This window comes from Mustela erminea, chromosome 6, assembly GCF_009829155.1.
Source record: "Mustela erminea isolate mMusErm1 chromosome 6, mMusErm1.Pri, whole genome shotgun sequence".
Taxonomy (NCBI): domain Eukaryota; kingdom Metazoa; phylum Chordata; class Mammalia; order Carnivora; family Mustelidae; genus Mustela; species Mustela erminea.
The window spans coordinates 86,795,546-86,819,831 of record NC_045619.1 but is presented as its reverse complement, the minus strand read 5'-3'; the positions used below and the strand labels follow the sequence as shown (position 1 = coordinate 86,819,831).

The 24,286-nt window shown below is 43.3% G+C and overlaps 1 protein-coding gene across 7 annotated transcripts in view; it reads right to left on the bottom strand.

Moving 5' to 3' along the window:
* SLC4A8 (solute carrier family 4 member 8) overlaps positions 1-24,286 on the bottom strand; it is a 103,865-nt gene that overhangs the window by 10,887 nt on the left and 68,692 nt on the right. For 6 of the 7 annotated variants that reach the window (XR_004286955.1, XM_032348234.1, XM_032348236.1 and 3 more), the window contains 8 exons: positions 19,855-19,960; positions 19,098-19,259; positions 16,044-16,157; positions 12,740-12,901; positions 11,585-11,836; positions 8,304-8,372; positions 6,441-6,614; positions 3,698-3,835 (listed from right to left, as the gene is read on the bottom strand). Coding sequence is in view for 6 of the 7 variants with exons in the window: in XM_032348234.1 (XP_032204125.1) it covers positions 3,698-3,835; positions 6,441-6,614; positions 8,304-8,372; positions 11,585-11,836; positions 12,740-12,901; positions 16,044-16,157; positions 19,098-19,259; positions 19,855-19,960 (1,177 nt within the window). In the remaining variant the exon portion in view is untranslated. The remainder of the gene's footprint in view (positions 1-3,697; positions 3,836-6,440; positions 6,615-8,303; positions 8,373-11,584; positions 11,837-12,739; positions 12,902-16,043; positions 16,158-19,097; positions 19,260-19,854; positions 19,961-24,286) is intronic. The other variant, XM_032348237.1, reaches the window with a different exon arrangement.

Genomic DNA, 24,286 nt, shown 5'->3' with positions numbered 1-24,286 from the left:
AACATAAATATTGGATGCTGATATGAAATTTTGGGGTGAAGTCTTCATTATTTTTCTTTCATTTAGTCTTCAAAATAACTTTATAAAGTAAAACATGTATTCACAAATACATGTTTACTTGAGAAATTCTGGAAAATAAGGAGTATGTTTACCACCCATCCCCAAATTAACATCCAAAAGAGATGCTTTGAGTCTCCTCCCCAAAACTGCTTACTAAACAGCACAACTACTCATCCAATTGTTCACTCCAAAAATCTAAGACTCACCCTTGATTCCTCTCTTTCACCCATGCCCATTCTGCATTAGCAAAACCTGTCTACTTGCTCTTCAGAGGAAGTCTCCGATCCTCTCCCTTAGCCTCGACCACCTCCACCTCTTGCCTAAACCATAGCCACAGACTGCTGACTAGTCTCTCGCCACCTCTCTCCCTTCCAGGCTCTCTGGCTTTCTCATGTTCTTTAACAACACCAAGCTCATTTCTGCTTCAAAACCTTGGCGCTTGCTGTGCCCCAGGCCTGGAATGTCCCGACTCCCAGATAGTCTCATGACTTGCCCTCACTTTATCCAGATTTCGGATGAGATGTCTCCTTCCAGTCATCCCTGGATCACCCTAAATAAAGTAACTCCCTCACTCCTTGTGTTATTCTTCAAACATATCACTACCTAAAATTTTATATAAATCAGTAAATAAATGTATGTATGTATGTATGTGTGTACGAATGTACAGGCATACCTTGGAGACATTACGAGTTTGGTTCCAGACTATCACAATAAGGCAAGTCAAATGAATTTTTTGGCTTCCCAGTGCGTATCAAAGTTCTGTTTACGCTATACTCTAGTCTGTTTAGTGTCTAAAAGAGCATTAGATTTAAAACAATGTACATGCCTTAATTAAAACATGCCCTGGGGCGCCTGGGTGGCTCAGTGGGTTGAGCTGCTGCCTTCGGCTCGGGTCATGATCTCAGGGTCCTGGGATCGAGTCCCGCATCGGGCTCTCTGCTCAGCAGGGAGCCTACTTCCCTCTCTCTCTCTCTGCCTGCCTCTCCATCTACTTGTGATTTCTCTCTGTCAAATAAATAAATAAAACCTTAAAAAAATAATAAAATAAATAAAAATAAAAATAAAACATGCCCTATTGCTAGAAAATGCTATCACCTGAGCTTTCAATGAATCATAAACTCTAATCACAAATCACCATAACAAGTAATAATGAAAAAGCTTGAAATATTGCCAGAGTTGTCAAAGGATGACACAGAGACACAAAGAAAGCCAGTGCTGCTGGGAAAATGGTGCTGACAGATTCACTTGACACAGGGTTGCCACAAATCTTCACTTTGTAAAGGATATAATATTTATGAAGTACAATAAAGGGAAGCACAATCAAATGAAGTATGCTTCTGTGTGCATTCACACACATGCACATATGTATATATGATTTTTAAATTTTGTTTATAGAGTCTTTGGACCCTTGAAAACTTTACATTTTATGTAGTGATTTCTATCAATCTTCTATTTAAAGTTTTCCTCCAATGTTTTTGTGCTTATAATTGTTAAAACTCATTTAATAATAGAAAAAAGACACATGTGACAGACTTAGAAGCCCAGAAATATGCCCAAGCATATATGGTTAACTAATATTTGACAAGGGAGCCAAGAATATTCAGTGGAGAAAGGATAGTCTCTTCAAAAAATGTCGCTGGGAAAACTGGATATTCGCAAGCAAAAGAATGAAACCGGAACTCCATCTGACACCATTCACAAAAATCACCTCGAAATGTTATTAGACGTGAATATAAAACCTGAAACACTAAAACTCTTAGAAGAAAATATAGGGGAAATGTCCTTTGACATTGTTCTTGGCGATGATTTTGTGGATATGACACCAAAACCACAAGCAACAAAAGCAAAAATAAACAAGTGGGATGGTATCAAACTAAAAAGCTTCTGCACAGCAAAAGAAATAAGCAACAAAATGAAAAGGGAAACTATGGAATAGGAGGAAATATCTGTAAACCACATCTCTGGTAAGTAGTTAATATCCAAAATATATAAGCGATCCATATAACTCAACAACAATCATCATCATCATCCAATTTTAAAACAGCCATTTTTCCAAAGAAGATATACAAATGGCTGGAAGATACATGAAAAGGTGTGCAACATCACTAATAATTAGTGAAATTTAAATCAAAACCACAATGAGATAACATCCCACACCTATCAGAGTGGCTATTACCAAAAAGAGAAGAGGTAAGTGCTGGCAAGAATGCAGAGAAAAGGGGAACTCTGTTGTACTCCTGGTGGAAATGCAATTTGGTACAGCCACTCTGGAAAACAACATGGAGGTCTCAAAAAGTTAAAAAACAGAACTACCGTACGATCCAGCCACTGCACTATACTGGGCATATATCCAACGGAAAGTGAAATTACCATCTCAAAGAGCTCTCCACACCCCCATGCTCTCTGCAGCATTAGTTACCATAGCCAAGACATGGAAACAACCTAAGAGTCCATCAGGTGATGAATGGACAAAGAAAAGGTAATATATGTTGTGTGTTTATATATACACAATTGAATTGAATTGAATATCATGTGGCCATAAAAAAGAAGGAAATCTTGCCATTTGCAACAACATGAATGAAACTTAAGACATTAAGCTAAGAGAAATAAGTCTGACAGAGAAAGATAAACACTATGTGATCTCATTTATTTGTGGAACCTAAGAAACATCTGAAGTTCTAGAATCGAGAGAACAGATTGGTTGTTGCTGGGGGTGGGGGAAATGGGTGAAGGTAGTCAAAGGATACAAACTTTCAGTTATAAGATAAATAAATTCTGGGGACGTAATGTTCAGCATGATGACTATAGTTAACAATGCTGTACTGTGTATTTGAAAATTGCTGAGAGAGTAATTTTTAAAATTCTTATCACAAAAAAAATGTGACTATGTGAGGTGATGAATGTGTTAACGAACCTTACTGTGATCATTTCACAATATATACATATAGCAAATCATTATGTCAGTGTTATATAGGTCAATTATATCTCAATAGAACTGGGACAAAATAATACAAGATTTTTAAAAATTCAAGATATTAAGGAAAAACGTCATTTAAAATATATTTCAAAGGATACTATTTCAGGCACTAACTGTATTTGGAAACACTTTCCGGCTCATTCATTTCTTGGTCTGGTATTTTCATTTTGTTACACATCCATTCTTGGCACGCATAGACCATTGATTGAGCGTCCATTGTGCGGACAGCAGATGCTAAGTGCTGAGGGAAATGAGGAAGGACAGAAAGTCCTGTGCAAGTTATCTTTGCATGGTGCCAACCTCGACACCATCTGCAATTAGGTACATAACAAATGATAGGTTTTGTATGGTTGTCAAATTAGGCGTTTTGGGAGAACACGAACCATGAGATCTGATAATAAGAGCAGACTCTATGTTCATATTCTAAGTAGACTGTAGACAAACAAAGGGAAAAAAGACCTGATTATTGGGACCAAAAATAAAGGACAATAGGGACAAGAATCCTTCATCCATTCTCAGCTAAGAACACCTTTGGAGTAATCTTCCCAACTCCTGAATACAACCCTTGGGATTCCTGACATGCTGACTTCTCCTGTGGCCCTTCCTATGTTCTGTAACTTGAGGCTGCCCGAAATGTACAGTTGGTGCAAGAACCATGACCTCTTCCTCCTTGGCCTTCTTTTTGGCATCATCCAACTTCTTCTTTTTACTTTCAGGCATGAGGTCATCTAACCAGCTCAGCTCTCGTTTAGAGAAACAGAGATCCATGACTTTCCTGACAAAGACCAACGCCAATACCTGAAGAAAAATAAAGAAAGGGAATTAAAGGAGTTCATTTCCTTCCTGGAGTTAAACACTAGGACATCTCAAGGAAAAGCAAATGCTGAGTAATCATAATAGTCGCCTATTATGGAGTGCTTTCTTTGTATCAGATACTAAGGAGAGGGCTTTCTGTATAGCATTTTATGTAACTATCGTCATAACAGCCCTACAACTTGGAGAGCAACTGATTTAATTCCTTCATTGAAAAGAGATACCGCTCATCCTCAGAGGGCCCAGAGTTGCCTTTTCCTGTGGTGGGACCAGCAGGAAGGGCTGCAGGGCAGTCCTAGGGGAGAGAGCTTTTGCCAGAGCCCAGCTATGGCAAGACCAGGCACGCCCAGCCCAAGCACACCTCACCATGGCAGGAAGGACTTTGAAGGACCATCAGAATTCCCCCTGATCCTTCACCTTTTACATTTCCCCACAAAATCCTTGCTATATGCCTGCATCATGAATCGCTAGTGTTTTGTGGTTCTGCCCCCTGGACTGGCCCGACACTCTTTTTGTAATTGACGAAACTGAGGCCCAGGGAGAGAAAGTAACTTGCCTAAAACCTGACAGCTAATTTCCTCATCTATACATAGGATAGGCTGCCTCAGCTGCTGCTCCACTTTTTTTTCCCATAAAAGGCCATTTTTGCCAAAGGGGAATTAATAATAACCCAGAATGACCAGCTTGGAGTGACTGGTATTCAGCGGCTATGTCTGGTGGCTGGACAGCAATGAGGCAAATCAGGCTTATGTTCAACCACATTTCTCCCTCATGTCCACAACTACTCTCTCAATAAATCCAAAATAATAGTGTCCCTTCCAAGGGGTTGTCAGGCATTTGCTGTTAATTTAACCAAACAGTCAACCCCTGAATGTAACACCCAAATGCAGAAATCTACATGAACTCGGACAAAACTGAGAGATCTATCAGGAGGTACACGTGTAAGAGAGGAAGGGAGAAGAGCACCACCCCCGACCCCCGTTTTCCTCACCCTTGAATATTCTCCCAAAAAGTCCTGAAATATGCACCAAACATTACCCTCACTGCCTTTTCACCCTAGAGGCCCACCCTTTGGTCACTTTCAAACAGCCCACGGTATGCTCCACAGCCTCATGACCCAGGGTAAGCCAGAGAGGAGAAGGTAACAGGAGGAGATGATGAGATTGGGAGGATGTCTGGTGGCAAGAATTTCGCCCTCAGCCTAGTGGCAGGAAGCCCCTTGTCATCTGCGGTACCACACACAGCTGAGCTTCCCTACTCCCTTTTCCAAAGTCTCTGCTTCCGTTCAAGAGGAGGTGAGGATGTCCCAGTCACTTCTCAGTGCTGGGCCAACTTTGTCCCCTCTCCCAGAGGCTGAAAACAGTGCATTTCCACCACTCCAAGCACTTCTGATCTCAATGAATTCTAAACCGGATCTCTGTTGAAGTAACATGCAAATTATTGCGAACATGAAGAATGCTCTCCGTGTCAGAGTCATGAGACACAGAGAAAAGAAAGGAAGTTAGGAAGGGAGGGAGGGAGGGAAGGAGGGAGACAGACCAATAGACTTGGAAGTATAAAGAGGCTAAGCTGCCTCACATGTGCACCCACACCTCAAGGTCCACAAATAACGCTGCTCCTGCAAAAGCCGACCAGAAGACTCGCCACTGATAAGGGGTTAATATCCAGAATGATAGAGAACTCCTGAAACTCAACACCAACAACCAAAAACAAACAATCTGATTTAAAAATGGGCAAGGGCTTGAACAGACAGGTCTTAAGATATACAGTCAATAAGCACATGAAAATGGGCTCAAGTTCACTAGTCATTAGGGAGATGCAAATCAAAACCACAAGCTTCACACGCTTTAGGGTGGCTGATTGCCAGAAAACAACAAACAAAACTAAAAGGCCCAAAGCAGAAAACAAGTGTTGCCAAAGATGTGGACCAATTGGAACCCCATGTACTTATAACATCGCGCAGCCATTCCTCAAAAAATTAAAAATGGAATCACCATATGATCCAGCAATCCACTTTTAGGTATACACAGCAAAGAACTTAAAGTGGAACACATTTATTTGTACAATTCATGTTTATGGCAGCATTATTCACAATAGCCAAAAAGTGGAAGCAATCCAAGTGTGTACGAGCGAATGTACAGATAACCAAAAGGTGGCACGTGTGTATATATATATATATATAAAAACACACACACAGGAATATTATTCAGTCTTTCATAAGGACATTCTGACACATGTTACAACATAGATGAGCCTCTTGGAGACATTATGCTAATAAATAAAATAAAACCAGATACAAAACACAAATACTTCATGGATCCACTCACATGAGGCACCTGGAGTAGTCAAATTCATGGAGACCAAAATAGAATAGTGGTTGCCAGGGCCTAGGGGAGGGGCAGTAGGGAGTCCTTGTTTAATGGGTACAGAGTTTCAGTTTTGCAAGGTAAAATAGTTCTGGAAATGTATGGTAGCAAGAGTTGTACCACAACACAAAGTGTACCCTTACAAAATGGTTAAGATGATAAACTTTCTGTTATGTACATTTTATCGTGCTTTTAAAAAATAAAACATAATGCTGGAAACTCACCATCATCGGAAAGACAATGGCAGCTGGAGATGCCTTGATGACCCAGAGCAGAACGAGGCAGGTGAGCTGGATGAGGGTGAAGAGGTGCACCTTGCGCAGGGGCACGTGCCGAAGGTAGATGAAGTCCGGCTGGTGCTTTGCAGGCATCCCGAAGAGCTTCAGACGGTCAAAGAACTGGAAGGAGGGAACTGGCATTTATTTCCAGGAGGCTTCTCTGGGTCAGAAGCCTTGTGAGGCCCTTTCAGGTCTCTTACATCACCTGCTCTGATGAGCAGGCAGTAAGTTACCTACTGTCTCCACTGGACAAAAATGGAAATTGAGTCTCAGAGAAACAAAGGTAATTTCCCTAAGGTTGTTATATTACAGAGGCAACATTTAAATCCATCTTTCTTTTCTTTTCTTAAGATTTGTTTCTTTATTTGAGGGAGAGAGATAGAGAGAGTGAGCACGAGCAGGGGGAGCAACAGGCAGAGAGAGAAAGAGAAGCAGTTTCCCCACCGAGCAGAGAGTCCGCTGTGGGGCTGGATCCCAGGACCCCAGGATCATGACCTGAGCTGAAAACAGCCACTTAACTGATTGAGCCACCCAGGTGCCCCTCTTTTCTTTTCCTTTTTTTAAAGATTTTTTTAAAAAGTAATCTCTGTATCCAACACGGCGCTCGAATTCATAACCCCAAGATCAAGAGTCACATGTTCTATCCACTGAGCCAGCCAGGTGCCCCTAAATCCATCTTTTCTAATTCTAGGTTCAAATTTCTTTCTTCTCTCTCACACTGGCTCCTGAGAGATCTTTCTCGGGGATTGTTGAGAACAAAATAAGCCAGTTCCACCTTTCTGCTTATTATCAAAACCTTATCTCTTACTTATTCTTTGAACAGTTTGGAGCTTTTCATTGATTATTTATAGTAAAAAGATAAAACTTCATGACATTCTGGATATAGAACATATAACCATCCTTATATTATAAAAAGGAAAACAGGGGCACCTGGGTGGCTCAGTCAGTTAATTGTCTGCTTTAGGCTCAGGTCATAATCCCAGAGTCCTGGGATCAAATCCCCGAGTCAGGATTCCTGCTCAGCAGGAAGTCTGCTTCTCCCTCTGCCTCTCCCCACTGCTTGTGCTTTCTCTCTCTCATTCCCTCTCTGAAATAAATAAAATATTAATTAACTAATTAATTAAAAATAAATAAAAGGGAAACCAGAGACCCAGAGGGATTCAATACCTGCCCAAGTCACATTAAAACTCAGTGGGTAAGAGTGACCCCTGGATATTCATCTGGGGTGCCCACATGATCTGTGGCATGCTCCTGATTTTCTATGTTCAAAGGACTCAGAAGAATGAGTTGACAGATGGGCAAAGGCAGAGCACGACAGGAAGTAGTACCCGCTGACCCGGAGCAACCCGCACTACAGCCAGTGTCGTCTGCCCGGCTCACACCGTAGCCTGGTGCAACAGCTAGTGTGATGCATGCGTGGAAGCCTGCTATCTGTCTGCTACATAACTAATGAAGGACTGGTACCATGGCATCAAGCCAGGCCACCCCAAAAGTCTCTGTCCTCTCATGCCAGCTTGACTGTCCAAATGACTTGCCCAGTGCCCAAAGAAACATGAGCAGACAGTAGGTGACCTACGGTCTCTACTGGACAAAAATGGAAACTGAGTCTCAGAGAAACACAGGTAATTTCCCTAAGGTTGGTATGTGACAGAGGCAACATTTAAATCCTCAAATAGCTTTAAGCGGCAAGCCTAGGAAAGGGACTCCCACAAGAACGGGTTCATGCACCCCTGGGGGAGCCCTCCATCTCTGGTCAGGATGGATGAGCTCATGGTGCAAAGTCGTTGCCCAGGCCAAACCATGCAATACCTGAATTCCTTGTAGGGAGGAAACTCCCATGTAGAGGAAAACTCCATAGAGTACTGGCATCGGGATAAACTGAGGACAAAAGGACAGGAAGACCAGAAATTAAATTAGCTATCATAAACTTGTAAATCTCCAAGAAGGAAACCAAGTCCCCCAACCATGGCATAAACACCTCATTAGCTCCTGCTGCCTCTGGCATGATTTAGAAGGAGAAGCAAAATCAGAAGCTGACAATGATCAAATATCCTTTCATTCTGAGATGAAATGACTATACATAAGAGTAATCTGGTCCTAGTTAAATCACAGGCCTCACATTTTACCCTTGTCTGGATCTTCCTCCTCCATAGAGATGGGCAGACACACACACACACACACACACACACACACACACATACACACACATCTTTTGACACTAATTACATAATCAATCATCTCAGGGATTTGGTGTGTTTTAACATGGACTAAAAAGTTTCCTTTCTGCTAACCAGAGACTTGAGGGCAGGAATGGGGAGGTATCGGGGAATGATTTGGGGAGAAAAATCAATATCATTCTATTGCACTTGAATATGCATACACACCTATCAGATCACATCTATCAATCTCAGCTATCTTCAGGGCAACTCTATGAGGTAGGGAAATGAGGCCTGCAGAATTAAGGCAAGGGAAGTCTTGTAGCTGAAGACTGAACTTGGCTTGCTTTTATTCTGAAGCTAAAGAAAATTTCCAAACATAATTCCTCTCAGAACTAGAAAATCCCCATGAGATTTTATGTTGTTTCAACTGTAGAGTGAGCAGACATCTCAGTTTGTTGCTAACCTTGCTTGTAGAACTACTGAATGGTGTCCTGAAAGAAGCCTTCTGAGACAGTTCTAGGAAGACCAGGCAATGCCCACTGCCATGCCTTCGTGGTTAGTTTCCTGGAGGAGCAGCAACCTGTGGGCTCCTCCAGATGATGGCTAGACCAGAGGAGGGAGTGGGGGCAAGGCTGGGGACAGAGAGTAGAAGTGGGGAGGAGGCGTGAGGAGAGGTGGACTGGGTGGAAAGTAAGGGGCCAGGAAGATGGTGCCAAGTCCTCTCCCATTTCTCTCAACTATCGCCCTTAAATAGCACTCACAGGGCAGGCTGGGGTGGCTGAAGAGTCACCAAAAAGAGGGGGAAAGGAGGCAAGGGAGCCTCATTTCCAGAATGCTCTGGAGTGTTTGGGACTTGGCAATACAGCCAGAGAACTTTCCTTTTCACCCCATTTTTCCAAAAGCAAGTCTTATACCCACAAAACTAAAAAAATTTTTTTCTCACATTCAAGGCATCTTCTGGCTTTCCAAAAATCCTCTTTAACCCCACATCCCACACCAGCCACTGCCCATTTTCCGTCCCATTTAATATAAAAAATCTCTTGAAAGAGCTGTGTGCCCATGCTCTCCTTGCTTCTCACCTCCTATTTGCTCTTCACTTCCCTGAAATTCAACTTCAGCCTTATCATTCCACTGAATCTGTTCTTGTCGAGGCACGTTAGGCCTCCATGTTGCCAAATCTAATGGCTTGGTTTAGTCTTTATCATTCTAGACAGACAGATTCTAACCAATCCCTCTTTCTGGAAACATTCCCCTTGCTTGGCTTCCCTGATACCACGCCCTCTTGGTTTCCATCCTACCTCTCTGGCAGCTCCTTCTGAGTCTCTGTTGCTATCGCCTCCTCTACCCGACTTCTAAATATTAGAGCTCCTTGGACTCTGTTCCTGCCTCTCGGCCTATTTTTCTGTTATATCTACCTTTCTCCCTGAATGATCTTATCTACTCCCAGGGCTTTCAATACCACTAAGTGCTGTTGACTCCCACATTTATATTTTTAATCCAGAACCTTCCTCTAGCTTCTTCACACAGTTGCCTGCTGAGTGTCTCACCCAAATCTGACCATAGTCCCACCACCTCTCACAAAATCACTCCCTCTGTCACGCAGTCTTCTCCATCTTAAATGTCTCTACTCTCCACCCAGATGGTCAAATCAGAAACCTAGCAGGCATTTTGATTTTTCCATTTTCCACACTTCATCCCACATCCAGTCAACCAACAAGACTTTGGATCTGCTTCCTGCTCAGCGAGGAGTCTGCTTCTTTCTCTCTCTCTCTCTCTCTCTCTCTCTTCCTCTGCCCCTCCCCACTGTTCATTCTCTCTCTCTAATAAATAAAAAAATCTTAAAAATAAAAATACTAAATGGATCATGTCCCTTGCCTGAAATCTAACCCTTCAGAGGTGAACTTTACCAGAGTCCATGAGGCCCTGCATGAGCTGCCTGAGCCTACCTGCTCTTCACTCTCATTTCACTATACTGTTGCCTTGACTCAATGCTCTTGAGCCACATGGCCCTCATATTTCTAAGAACACATATCATCTTTCCCATCTCGGGCCTGACTAGATTGCTATTCTCACTTCCCCCATGCCATCTCTCTTCATCCATGGTACAGCTGGCTCCATCTCATCTTTTCTTTTTTTTAGAAGATTTTATTTATTTATTTGACAGACAGAGATCACAAGTAGACAGAGGCGGGCAGAGAGAGGGGGAAGCAGGCTCCCCGCTGAGCAGGGAGCCCAATGCGGGGCTCGATCCCAGGACCCTGAGATCATGACCTGAGCTGAAGGCAGAGGCTTAACCCACTGAGCCACCAAGGCACCCCTGGCTCCATCTCATCTTAAACACCATCTCCGTAGAAGCCTTCTCTGATCACATGAATGAAAACAGCACTCCCTTCATTCTCTAGCACCATGGAACACTATTTCCTTTTATCATTTTCATATTCTGTATTCATCATGTTTGCTTTCTTCCTTCCTTTTTTTTGTACACTCCTCTCCCTTCTCCTCTTTCTTTTTTTTTTTTAAGTAGGCTCCATGCCCAGAGTAGAGCCCAGTGAGGGGCCTGAATCCAAGATCCCAAGCTGAGATCAGGAGTTGGAAGCTTAACCAACTGTGTCACCCAGGAACCCCTCTTTTTTTTTTTAAGATTTTATTTTTAAGTGATCTCCATACTCATCAACTTGGGGTTGATCACAACCCCAAGATCAAGAGTTGCATGCTCCACTGACAGAGCCAGCTGGGTGCCCCTCATGTTTGTTTTCTTGACTAACGTCTTTAACTACATCTTATCCATCTTACCTGGCTAGAGTAAGCTCTTCCAGGACAGGAATTTGTATGTGTATCTCTTTGGTATATCACTGTATTCCCAGGACCTAACAGAATTTCTGACATAAATCAGGCACTAAATATTTATCTAATGTGGGAATGAATGGTTACCTTTAATATGGCCGTCATGAAGACTGAGCAGCCCATCAGCACAAAGATCATAAGGCCTGTCACTCTCTGTTCTCTGATTCCCAAGAACTTGGGTTGTTCTCCAGGAGCAGAGCACTCAGATTCTAGCTTGAGGCTGTTCACGTGCGTGATGGAGAGGACGGTTGCAGCCACAAACCAAGGCAGGCCCATGATGGAGCAGACACCCAGCATGATGGCCACCATCAGCAGGTCCAGGTGGTAGCCACAGCCTTTCTGTGGGGAAACACAGTCTCTGTCACCACCCATGGGCTTGTGGTAGTGGGGCATAGAACAGTGAGCTAAGAGTCCCAGGCCCAAAGTATGAAGGACTGTATAGGTAAGGAAGAAGGGGTCCAGGGATCCCAGACGAGTCTTCCAGCCCCTCCTGGTTTGGAGGGAACAGAGAAGAAAAATAGGAAACTTTAGCCTGTCCTATATATGCTATATCCATTTTTTATTCAAGCACACCCCAGATCTCACCTGGAGTCTCATCCATTCAAAGATTCACCTCTTCTTGGCAGAGTAACCAGAGACCAAGACACACCTTGACCATCCTAGTGTCTAGATGATCAACAATAGAGGATTTGGAAATTAATGGCTTCTTACAAAAACCCCCAGATTCTTGACAAATATGGATTTGTCTACTCCACATAACAAGAGAACAGAGATGAAGGCATGGAGCCTTTCACTAGTAAATGTGCTAAAATCAACCCTATATCCTTAGAACCTTTGGGCTCAAAGTTCAGTCTGAAAACCCCAGTAATGCACACCATAAGGGAGACTATCTGACTCTAGGAAACAGCACCTCAAGCCCTGAACTGAACCTCAGAAGGATAAGCCTGTATAGGGACTATAAGGAACTGTGCCCACCCCCTTCCCCAAAGGTTTGCGAGGACAATGATGGAGTCCAATCTCCCTTCGCATCTTCCCATCATGCTCTATTCTGGTTTCATCTCCAAACCAATCTTTGTCACTAGTGGAGGGATTGGAAGCCCCTGAAAACCCTTTATGAGCTCCTTCCATGACTGTTTTTGTCCAGGTTCTATAGTTTGTGGTCTAAATGGGCTGATCCTAAAATAAAAAAAATAAAAAAGTAACAGCCTGCTATTTGTTCTTCTAGGTCAGAACTTTTATTACCTTGAGCTTGTGTTCCTTCCTGTTAATGATGACAGCTGTGATCTGTTGGTCCATGAATATTAAGATAGTGCAGAGAAGAGCCGGGATAACCGCAGCTATCACAGTCCACCAGGGATTGGGGCCAATGGGACTAATAATCCACCCTCGATCATCCCTTGTTGGCTGAAAAGGAAAAAAACAAAGTTTTATTCTTTTTTTTTTTTTTTAAGATTTTATTTATTTATTTGACAGAGAGAGATCACAAGTAGGCATAGAGGCAGGCAGAGAGAGAAGAGGAAGCAGGCTCCCTGCTGAGCAGAGAGCCCGATGCGGGACTCGATCCCAGGACCCTGAGATCATGACCTGAGCCGAAGGCAGCGGCTTAACCCACTGAGCCACCCAGGCGCCCCCAAAGTTTTATTCTTGTATTTTAACTGTAGTCATTAGGCCAAAGCAGATCAAAATAAATCAGAATATTCACATTATTCTTAAATGAGAATCCTTAAAAAAAAAAAAAAAAAGTCATGTGGGGCATCTGGGTGGCTCAGTTGGTTAAATGTCTGCCTTCAGCTCAAGTCATGGTCCCAGGGTCCTGGGATCGAGCCCCACATCGGGCTCTCTGCTCAGCAGGCCGTCTGCTTCTCCTTCTTCCTCTACCCCTCTCCCCTGCTCTTGTTCTTTATCTCACTTGCTTTCTCTTTCTCTCAAGTAAATGAATCTTTTAAAAAAAAAAAGTCATAAAATACAGCAACTCCTTAGGAAATCTATGACCTTGTTCCAAATTCCCTTTGAGTCAATCCTCAATTATCAACTTCCTGTGAAATATTCATCAATCCTTCACTTCCTTCTCTTACTCTCCAAACCCACATACAGAGAAAGCAGCTTTATCTGAACATTAACCCAAGTAAAATAACAAAATCCACTGTCAAAAAAGAATTTTAATACAATTATAATTAAGGCAAATATAAATAATTTTTACTATCTACCTCCAGATTTCAGACTCATCCCCCCAGAAGCCATACAATACATGTCACGGCACAAATAAAGGCAAAATAGAGCTCATGGGCTCAGATTGTGTTGGTTCAGAGGCCTTCTCCCATCAGCAGTGAAACTGGAGCCCAAGTACTAGAGACTTGAGAGAAGAACCCAAGACTATTATTAGGTCGAGGACCCTCTCCAATATCCCTGTAAGACCACTACTGTTCATAAATCTTGTTTAGGTGTTTTTGACATACTTAAACTCTCCTAGATCCTCAAACCCCCTCCAGCGTATTCTGGGGAAGAAAAGTTCCCCTTGTCTAGCAAGTAGTAATGGAAGATAAAAGGCCAGGGATACAAACTGGCCCAGAACTGACCCAAACTCAATGAACAAAGCAAAGACTACAGGGTGCCTGGGTGGCTCAGTCATTAAGCATCTGCCTTCGGCTCAGGTCATGATCTCAGGGTCCTGGGATCCAGCCCCACATCGGGCTCCCTGCTCAGCAGGAGGCCTGCTTCTCCCTCTCCCACTCCCCCTGCTTGTGTTCCCTCTCTTGCTGTGTCTCTGTCAAATAAATAAATAATAAAAAAAAAAATCTTCAAAGAAAAGACTGCTACATCCAAAGTAGTTGGGTCCATATGGGTCATGACTATAGGATTCAAATGTTAATCAATAATGCCACCAAATCCCAAATTATGAATAGGTTAAGTTCTGAAAGTTTATAGAATCCATGTCTCCTTAGTAACAATGTTCTAAGTTAAATTCTCAAGTCAGCATAAAAATTCATTAAACTCTGGCTGACATGGGGCGCCTGGGTGGCTTAGTCGATTAAGCATCTGCCTTTGGCTCAGGTCATGATCCTGGGGTCCTGGGATCCAGCCCCATGTCATTGGGCTCCCTGCTCTGCCAGGAGTCTGTTTCTCCCTATCCCCTCTGACCTCCAACCCCTGGTCATGCTCTCACTCGCTTGCACTCACTCTCTCTCAAATAAATAAAATTTTTTTAATCTTAAAAAAATAAACAAAAACAAACCTCTGACTGACATTAACACATTAGTAACAGTACTAGACTTCAGACCAGGTCTTAATCACTAGGGGCCATGTGGCATAATAGAGAAGGAAAGAAGGAAGAAAATTTCTTCTTTGGTTCCTGAAAGGGAGGCCTGCCAATGAGCAACATTTTCCTTGACATTCTCCAATTTTCCCTTCTCATCTCTCTCCTACCTCCCAGAGGCCTTCTTCCCAGATGTCCCAGAAATTCAGTACCTTCTGATTATCTTAAGCCTACCCATCAGGGAACCTTTCCAAGGACTGCTTAATGTTCTCGAATTACTTATTTTTACACCAAATCCATTCCTCCTGGAGGGTTGACCTTAGCTAGGTATTAGAGAGAAAGCTGACTGCACTCATTCAAACATGGTGAGAATGACATATTCTCAGAGGAATTATATTTTTAAAGAGGCTGTTTTTTTAATCCACAAATTTCTAACTGATGGCATTACAGTGCATTTAATAAAGTAAAAATTTTTCAGGCACTATGGAAAAAGATATTTTTACCTAGGTCTATTTCAGGGAGGGAGAGAGAAAGGGAAGACAAAAGCGTGTGGTATAGAGATGTTTGTAAGTCAAGGGGCTGCCTTTATTCCTGTCTTCCTTCTTTCCAGCTTCTCCTGTCTTCTCATTGTATGATTCCTCCTAGGTCACTGAGTACACCAGGGCTTTCCCTCCCCTCCACTTCCCATCCTCTGTGTTACTCAGTGCCCCTAAACAGATCTAGAGTCCCCACATATGATCATTTGTTTGCTTTTTTTGTATACATTTTGGACAAAATATTATAGATTATAGGGAGTTAAACAAAGAAACACTGAAACAGGGCTGAAGAGCTGTGCCAGTAGGAGCGCTACCCTGTGGGAAAGGCCCTCTGGCCCGCTCGCCTCTTCCCATAGCACCATCCTTGAGAACAGGTGCCAAGTCCTAATCCAGCTTCTTAATCCCTCCTAGTGCCCTTAGAGAGTTGATGCTCCATGAAAGCGCTGTTAACAAGACTTGTTCCAGGGACCCCACATTTCCACAGAATGTGGTATGTATTTAAGCAAACATGTGAATTCCATTGTTTTAAATCTTAAGACCTTCCGTTCTCTTAACCACTTTAGGGTTCTGTTCTCGGACTTTTGGGGCTTGAACTCAGCTAACCCTGCAGAGTTTGCTCTTCTAAAAGGTAAGGCATGAGGAGCAAAGTTTAGATGGAAGGCACTGAGGAACACAGGATTCAGGTATGGTACGGCCTTGGGGAGTAACTTATCTGGGAAACCACGCGAGGGCACCAAGTGCCCTGAAAGCTGTTTACCTTGAACACACTGGGAACTTGAAGTTTTGGGGATGGGACTCCAATCAAAAAGTCGATGATCACCATCGTGAAGATAGTGAGGAAGACAGCAAAGTCACTCACCATGGAGCGTACCTGGCGTGAGAAAGGATCGGAAAAGCGTTTTTTTAGGTTAAATGCAGTAGAAAAAGAGCAGTAGAAAAGGATTTAGTATTATACAAGTTTTAAAAGTCCTCAGAAGCATGCTTTCATTTTATAACTGAATTAATATAAGCATATTTCAACAATAGGAATATGTTACTATGCCCAGGCTAACACCCTAAAAGCGTGGATATGATGGGGGAGAAGAAACTATTCACCAAGCTCTCACGTCACCGCCCTGACTGGGAAGAATTTTATTCAGAGGATTTATGCCCAGGCGGAGACAATAGTTCTGAGAACTTGGAATAAGATTTTCTACGACCAATCAAGGTCCCTTTGTGCCGGCCAAGAACCTAGGCAGCAGCTTCGACTCCTCTTCTTCCTTAGTCTAACAGCTCATCTACCTGCACACAAGTCCTATTGGTTCCCCCTTAGAACAGAGCTCGGATCTGAGCACCTGTCTCCACCTCCACTGTTCCTACCCGGATCGACATGACCATTGGCTCTTGTCCCAGTAAGTACAGCAGACCCTTAATCTTGTTCTGCCCTTCTCGAAAGCGGCCAGGCTGATCACTGAAAATAGAAGTTGGAACAGGTCACTCCTCCATGAAAACCCTGAAATGGTGTCTCATTTCACTGAGGCAAATACCCAAAAGGCCTTGGCCACTGAGGCCCCCACAGTCATCACGTCCCTGAGCCCAGCTTCTAGGACTTCCCTGCTCACTCACTCTGCTCTAGTCCCGCAGACCACTGTGTCATTTCTTACTCGGGCCAGACTCACTCCCAGCTCAGGGGCTCTGTGCTTGCTCATGCCTCCACCTGGAATGCTTTTCCTCTGGGTAACCTGTCAGGCAGCTCCCTCACCCACTTTGTGTTCATGCAGGCATCCCCTGCCCCTGGGGGTCTTCACCGATGATGCTACTTGACACTAGTCACCACCCTCTACTCCAGCACCTCCTCTACACCTTTCCTGCTTCATTTTCTCTATAACACTTCTCACCGCTTTGTGCCCCAGAGGGCTTTATAGTTTAGTGTAGCTATAATAAAATAAAATGTCTCGGGGCGCGTGGGTGGCTCAGTGGGTTAAAGCCTCTGCCTGCAGCTCAGGTCATGATCCCGGGGTCCTGGGATGAAACCCAGTCGAGCTCTCTGCTTGGCCGGCAGCCTGCTTCCCTTCCTCTCTCTCTGCCTACTTGTGATCTCTGTCTGTCAAATAAATAAATTAAATTTTTAAAAAATCTGATCTCTAAAAAATAAACAAAATAAAATAAAATAAAACATCTCTAAAGTGCCCAGTGCCTGCCTTAATCTGAACTTCCAACAGAAGTCGAGCAAAATATATCTTGGCCAAAATATATCTTAACCTGACTTTGAAACGTGAACTTTCCAGCTCCCTGCCCCTGGTTGTATTCGTTCTTTTCTGAATGTTACACATATTCTCTGTACCTGTACCTGCCCGTCCTCATAGCAAGCCATCTTGGGTTCATCTGACCAGCCTGGCGTCCAGTGGCCCTTCTCCCCTCTGAATGTCTATGGCCCTGACACCCAACTCTCTATTACTGTCTCATAGGGGCCTGTATGTTTCATATGTTTCCCTTCCCTAGATGATGGCAGAAACCATGTTCTAAACTTCTTTTGGGGCTCCTGGATGGCTTGGTCGATTGTCTGCTTTTGGCTCAGGTCATGATCCCAAGGTCCTGGGATTGTGCCCCACATCGGGCTCCCTGCCCAGCAGGGAGTCTGCTTCTCCCTCTGCCCCTCCCCTGCTCCTGCACTATCTTTCTTTCAAATGAATAAAATCTTAAAAAAAAAAAAATCTTTTTTTTATCCCTGCTAGCACTTAACCCAGGCCTGGGCAAATAGCTAGTAGAGAACCACCACTTACTAACTATTGTCCAGACCAGAAACAGTGACCCGGAGCTTATATGATCTATGTTTCCCTTAACAACTATGTGGTCTTGCTGATACCTAAGAATGTGTTTTAGTCATGCTTGTGTGTACTGTAAATATCTAATCAACTGAGCTCCCCACCCATGTAGACTTCCTGCTCTGCAAATATACCTGATTGAACCCTCCCTTAACAGAAAAACCACCATTTCTCCTGATCTGAACTCCCTTTCGAAGCAAAAGTGGCCCCTTTCAGCCACTCTACACCCAGCCTCTAATTCTGTCCTACTAAAGCTGGTCGCGATCAAACAATGCCATATGCATCAGGAAAGACTGCTGAGCCTTCAAACAGTCACGCTAAACAACTCAGGAGCATTTTGCCTACTGCAGTCAATGTCACCGCTGATTTCACAAGCTGCCACAAGGGCCATCCCTGGGAAGAGACTTTGGGGTCCTTTATATATCCAAAGTGATCATCCCAATTTATTATATTTAGGAGCCATCTCTAAGCTACATGTCCCAACATTCTGGAAATGAAACTTAACAGCATTCTGGAAATGAGAATTACCACCGACACTTTTTTTTTTTTTTTTAAAGTAATCTCTAACCCCAATGTGGGGCTTGAACTCATGGCCCTGAGATCAAGAGTCTCATGCCTGGGGGGCAAGAATTGCTTAGTTTGTTAGATGTCTTACTCTTGATCTCACCTGTAGTCTTGATCTCAGGGTTGTGAGTTCAAACCCTGGGTTGGGCTCCACGTTGAGCGTAGAACCTACTTAATAAAACAAAGAAAGGGTCGCATGTTCTACTGAATGAGCCAGCAAGGTACCTGTCACCTGGCACTTTTAAACAAAATTTTTAAGTATTAATCCCTCATCCCCCACCACATGTTGAGGAAAGGTTGCCAGACACTAAGAGAGGAGAATGTCATAGTGTGGCTTATGGGGACGTGTGGGGCTGGCCACCTGCCGCTCCACTCAGCACACAGAGAATCAACTGTTACATTATAATTCTATCGCAAAAGACATGCGCGAGCATGCTACCTACTCTGGTTGGGAAGTAGCGGCTTGTCTTAAATGTCTTTAAGGTGCTTGAGAGGATGAAGGTGGTGAAGAAGAGAATGCAGGACCAGAAGAGCACATCGGGAGTATAGGGTCCGTGATGGCCACATGCAGATCCCGTGAACTCTCCATGCATCTCCTGGCATTCCTGGAGGGACAAGCATTCTGGGTGATGAGAGGCAGGCACAAGGGAAACGACAGCTCTGGCCTTCAAAGCCTGCCACTCGCTGGCACCACACAGTGGCCAGGGATGCGCGGGGGAGCGCAGGCCACCAGCCACATCTGCCTGACCCCCGGGGGGCTGTGGTGCTCCCACTTCTAGGGGCCCCTTCCAACAACCTCTTGTCCTTAGGCACTTTTGGAAATGAAACCAGGATGATCCCAAGCAAGCACGCAGTTCTGGGAGGGCCTGGCAGTTTGTTTCTATTACAGAGCACTTGCCATTCTGAATGTTCTTCAAGCTTCACCACACTGGGTGTGCCCCCTGCCCTGCCTGGTGTCATGCCCCATATTTCCTTAGAGTGGGCACCGGATATGGGGTGTGTGGGAGAGAAGAGAAAGGCAATCTTCTTTTCCCTTTATAGACAACAGAACTTCTGAAGGGGGAAAGGGTCAGCAAGAATAGTTTAAATAAAAAAGAACTTTCTTTTTGAAAACACCAGACCTTGCTGAAGGGCTGCCGTGCTTCCCCCGTCCACCACCCCCCGGCAGTCACAGTGCCTTAACACAGCTCCCAGACTTACACTAACAGTCAGGTTGGCCCAGTGGACTTCTGTTGCCACAATATTGTGGTCCTTCCAGTACTGTAGGGTATGATTGTTGGGATTCTCTGGGAAAGTACACCTGCAGCTAAGGGGGAAAGAAAAAAGATTCCTGAAGAAAGTAGCCAAGTATTCCATTAAATACTTTTAGCCATGCATGGGCTAACAGTTTTGTCAGAGCCTGCCTTGCTGCTCTTTTGCCCCTTCAGTTCCCTGAGATTGGTCCTGTTGCTTGAGGCCCATTCGTGAGCCCAACCACATCCTTATTTTCCAGTCAGCCATTACTAAAGACAGACACAAATCAGCATGTGGGTCTTGAATTAAATTGTGCCAACAACCAAGCTCGGCACCTCACATGCCCAGAATGAGCCCTGGTGGCTTCCTGCTTAGTTTCTTCCTCTCAGACCCTTCCCATGAAATTCAATCTACAGAGCAGGGAGGACCTGATACCCCAGTCAGTTCTCAACAGTCTCCTCCAAGCCTGGATATCTCCTGCTCCTTATATCCCATCACATTCTTGTCCTAAAAATCAGAGTCTCAGGATGCCTGGGTGGCGCAGTCGGTTGAGCATCTGCCTTCATCTCAGGTCATGATCCCAGAGTCCTTCTCACTCAGTGGGGAGCCTACCTGTCCCCCTGTTTATACTCTTTCTCTGTCAAATAAACAAATAGAATCTTTGGGGAAAAAAAAAAATAAATAAAAATCAGTCTCCTGAAATTGTGATGCAAGCTCTTCCTGACACTGCTTTATTCCCAGAAATATCCCACCACAGCAGCCTCCACTTCCATCTAACTAGACCGGATCTGCCCACCCACTGGTCACCATGTTGCCTCCCAGTCCCAACATGCTTCATGCTTGAACTGGCTCCCAGGATACACAATGAACACAGCCATTCCCACCAACTTTGTATCATCTGTAAATTTAATGAGCATGCCTTCTAAGGATATAGTGTGACAAAATCAAAATACAAAAAGATCTCAACAGACTGTAAGAGGTGGAAACCAACAAAGTGAAAAATAATAGGGAGAGCTATAAAGTCCTATATTTACGTATGAAAAATCAATTCCAGCTGTGCCTGGATGGCACAGTTGATTGAGCATCAGACTCTTGGCTTCTGCTTAGGTTGTCATCTAGGGGTCATGGATCTGCATTCGGAACAGAATCTGCTTGGGACTCTCTCTCTCCCTCTCCCTTTGCTCCCCCACCCCAATCCGCGCACTCCTTCTCTCTCTCTCTCTCTCAAGTAAATAAATAAATCTTCTGAAAAATCAATTCCAGGGGTGCCTGGGTGGCCCACTGGTTTAAAGCCTCTGCCTTCTGCTCAGGTCATGATCTCAGGGTCCTGGGATCAAGCCCTGCATAGGGCTCTCTACTCAGCAGGAAGCCTGTTTCCCTTCCTCTCTCTCTGCCTGCCTCTCTGCCTACTTGTGATCTCTGTCTGTCAAATAAATAAATAAATAAATAAATAAAATCTTATAAAAAATAATAATAAAAATAAATAAAAATTAAAAATCAATTCTAAATTTGGAAGCAACGAAGATGTCCTTCAGTAAATGAATGCAGGAGCTATACTATACCTAGACAATGGACTATTATCCAGCACTAAAAAGAAATAAACTATCAAGGCATTAAAAAGACATAAAAGACCTTTAAGGAGATAATAGTATGTGAACAAAGGCAGTCTGAAAAGACTCTATACTGCATGATTACAACTATGTGACATTGTGGAAAAGACAAAACTATGAAGATGCTAAAAAGACCAGTGATTACCAGGGCTCGGAGTATTAGCAAGGGATAAGTAGGCAGAGCACAGAGGATTTTTTTTTTTTTTTTTTTTTGACAGACAGAGATCACAAGTAGGCAGAGAAGCAGGCAGAGAGAGGGAAGCAGGCTCCCGCCAAGCAGAGAGCCTGACGTGGGGCTCGATCCCAGGACCCTGGGATCATGACCTGAGCCAAAGGCAGAGGCTTTAACCCTCTGAGCCACCCAGGAGCCCCCACAGAGGATTTTTAAAGCAGTGAAACTATTCTGTATGATACTATAACGGGGGGTATATCATCAAAGATTACAGATTACAGATTCATCAAAACTCACAGAATGTGTATTACCAAGAGTGAAACCGAATGTAAACTATGGTTTTTGGGTGATAATGATGTATCAATGTAAATTCACTGCTTCAACAAGCTTAACACTGGTATATGGGATGGTGATAGCAGGGAAACTGCTCATACGTGGGAGTAGAGGGTAGATGGGAACTCACTGTACCTTCTGCTCAATTTTGCTATGAACCTAAACTGCTCTTAACAAATCAGTCCAGGGATGCCTGGGGAACTCAGTCAGTGAAGGATCTGCCTTCAGCTTAGGTCATGATCCCAGGGTCTTTGGGTCAAGCCCCAGGTCAGGCTCCCTGCTCAGCGAGGGGTCTGCTCTCTCTCTCCTTCTGTCCCCTACCCCAGCTTGTGCTCTTTCTCCATCTCCAAGAAATAAATAAATAAAATCTTTTTAAAAATAAAATAAAATAAAAAATAATCAATTAAAAATTTAAAAATCAGTTCCACAAATACCAACATAAAATAATTTAAAGAATTGGAGAGTTCTAGCTGCAAACAATGGAAGACAAATATGGAAAATACCATCTTGAGCTTTATTAACACAGAATTACAGTATCCAGATCCAAAGCCTACTCAATCCAAGACTGGGTACTTTTGTTTGTCTTCTCTCATTAGGATATAAGCCTCATAAAGGTAGATCCTTTATCTGTCATGCCCTATGACAGGGCCTAAAAAAGTACTTGGCACATAGTAGGTGCTCAACAAATTTTGTTAAATGAATATATGATTTTTTAAAAGGTCAAAGAATGAACGTTACCCCAATGCCAATCAGCAATCCACAAGGCTTTAAAGACCATACTTCCTAATGGTTGTTATTTTGTAATTATTAAAATAATTTCATGTTACAGCTTATGTTCCACATATGAGTGAAACCATATGATAACTGTTTCTCTGTTTGACTTATCTCACTTAGCATAATCCCTCCCTCCAGGTACATCCATGCCGATGCAAATGGTGGGTGTTCACCATTTCTGATGGCTGAGTAATATTCCATTGTATATATGGACCACATCTTCTGTATCCATTCATCTGTTGAAGGGCATCTCAGCTCCTACTACAGTTTGGCTATTGTGGACATCACTGCTATGAACATTGGGGTGCATGTGCCCTTTCTTTTCACTACATCTGTATCTTTGGGGTAAATACCTGGTAGTGCAATTGCTGGGTTGTAGGGTAGCTCTGTTCTTAACATCTTGAGGAACCTCCATACTGTTTTCCAAAGTGGCTGCACCAGCTTACATTTCTACCAACAGTGTGAGAGGGTTCCCCTTGCTCTGCATCCTCACCAACACTTGTTGTTTCCTGTTTTGTTAATTTTTGCCATTCTAACTGGTGTAAGTTGATATATCATTGTGGTTTTGATTTGAATTTCCCTGATGGCTAATGATGTCGAGTATTTTTTCATGTATCTCTGAGCCACTTGTAGGTCTTTTTTGGAGAAGTGTCTGTGCCCATTTTTTGACTAGGTTATTAGTTTTTTGAGTGTTGAGTTTGAGAAGTTCTTTATAGATCTTGGATATCAGCCCTTTATCTACAATGTCATTTACAAATATCTTCTCCCTTTCTGTGGGTTGCCTCTTAGCTTTGTTGACTGTTTCCTTTGCTGTGTAGAAGCTTTTTATCTGATGAAATCCCAAACAAGCAATAGCACAAAGAACCATAGGGGAAGGGAGGGAAATGCAAAGGGGGAAAAATCAGAGAGAGAGATGAACCATGAGAGAGTGTGGACCCCGAGAAACAATCGGGTGTTTCAGAGGGGAGGTGGGTGGGAGGAGGGGATAATAGAGTGATAGGTATTGAGGAGGGCATGTGCTGTGAAGAGCATGTTATACCTAACTAATGAATCACTGAACACTCCATCAAAGGCCAATTATTTACTATACAGTAGCTAACTGAACATAAAAAATTTAAAAAGCAAAAAAAAAAAAAGGAGTAATTTCAAAAATCTAACAAATTTTTTATAAATTCAGACCTTTAAAAGGTTAATAAATCCATAAGCAAAATCTATAGAAGTGTATCCATAGCTAGGTGGCAGACACCTCCTGGCAGTGTGCTCTCTCTGCTCAGATACTTTCAGGTTGAAATTGTTTGTTTCACAACCAGACCCACCACATCAGAAAGGTACAGCCAGCAGGGAGTGAACTGGATGGACAGAGCTAAAGGTTGAGGGTCTCTAGTCATAATTTGGAGAATATTATTCCAGATAAGAAATGTTTTATAGGACTAGACTCTCCTAGATGGTTGAGAGCACAGACAAATACTATGCTTCTTTTCCAGCTGATCTGAACTGTCTTAAACATGCA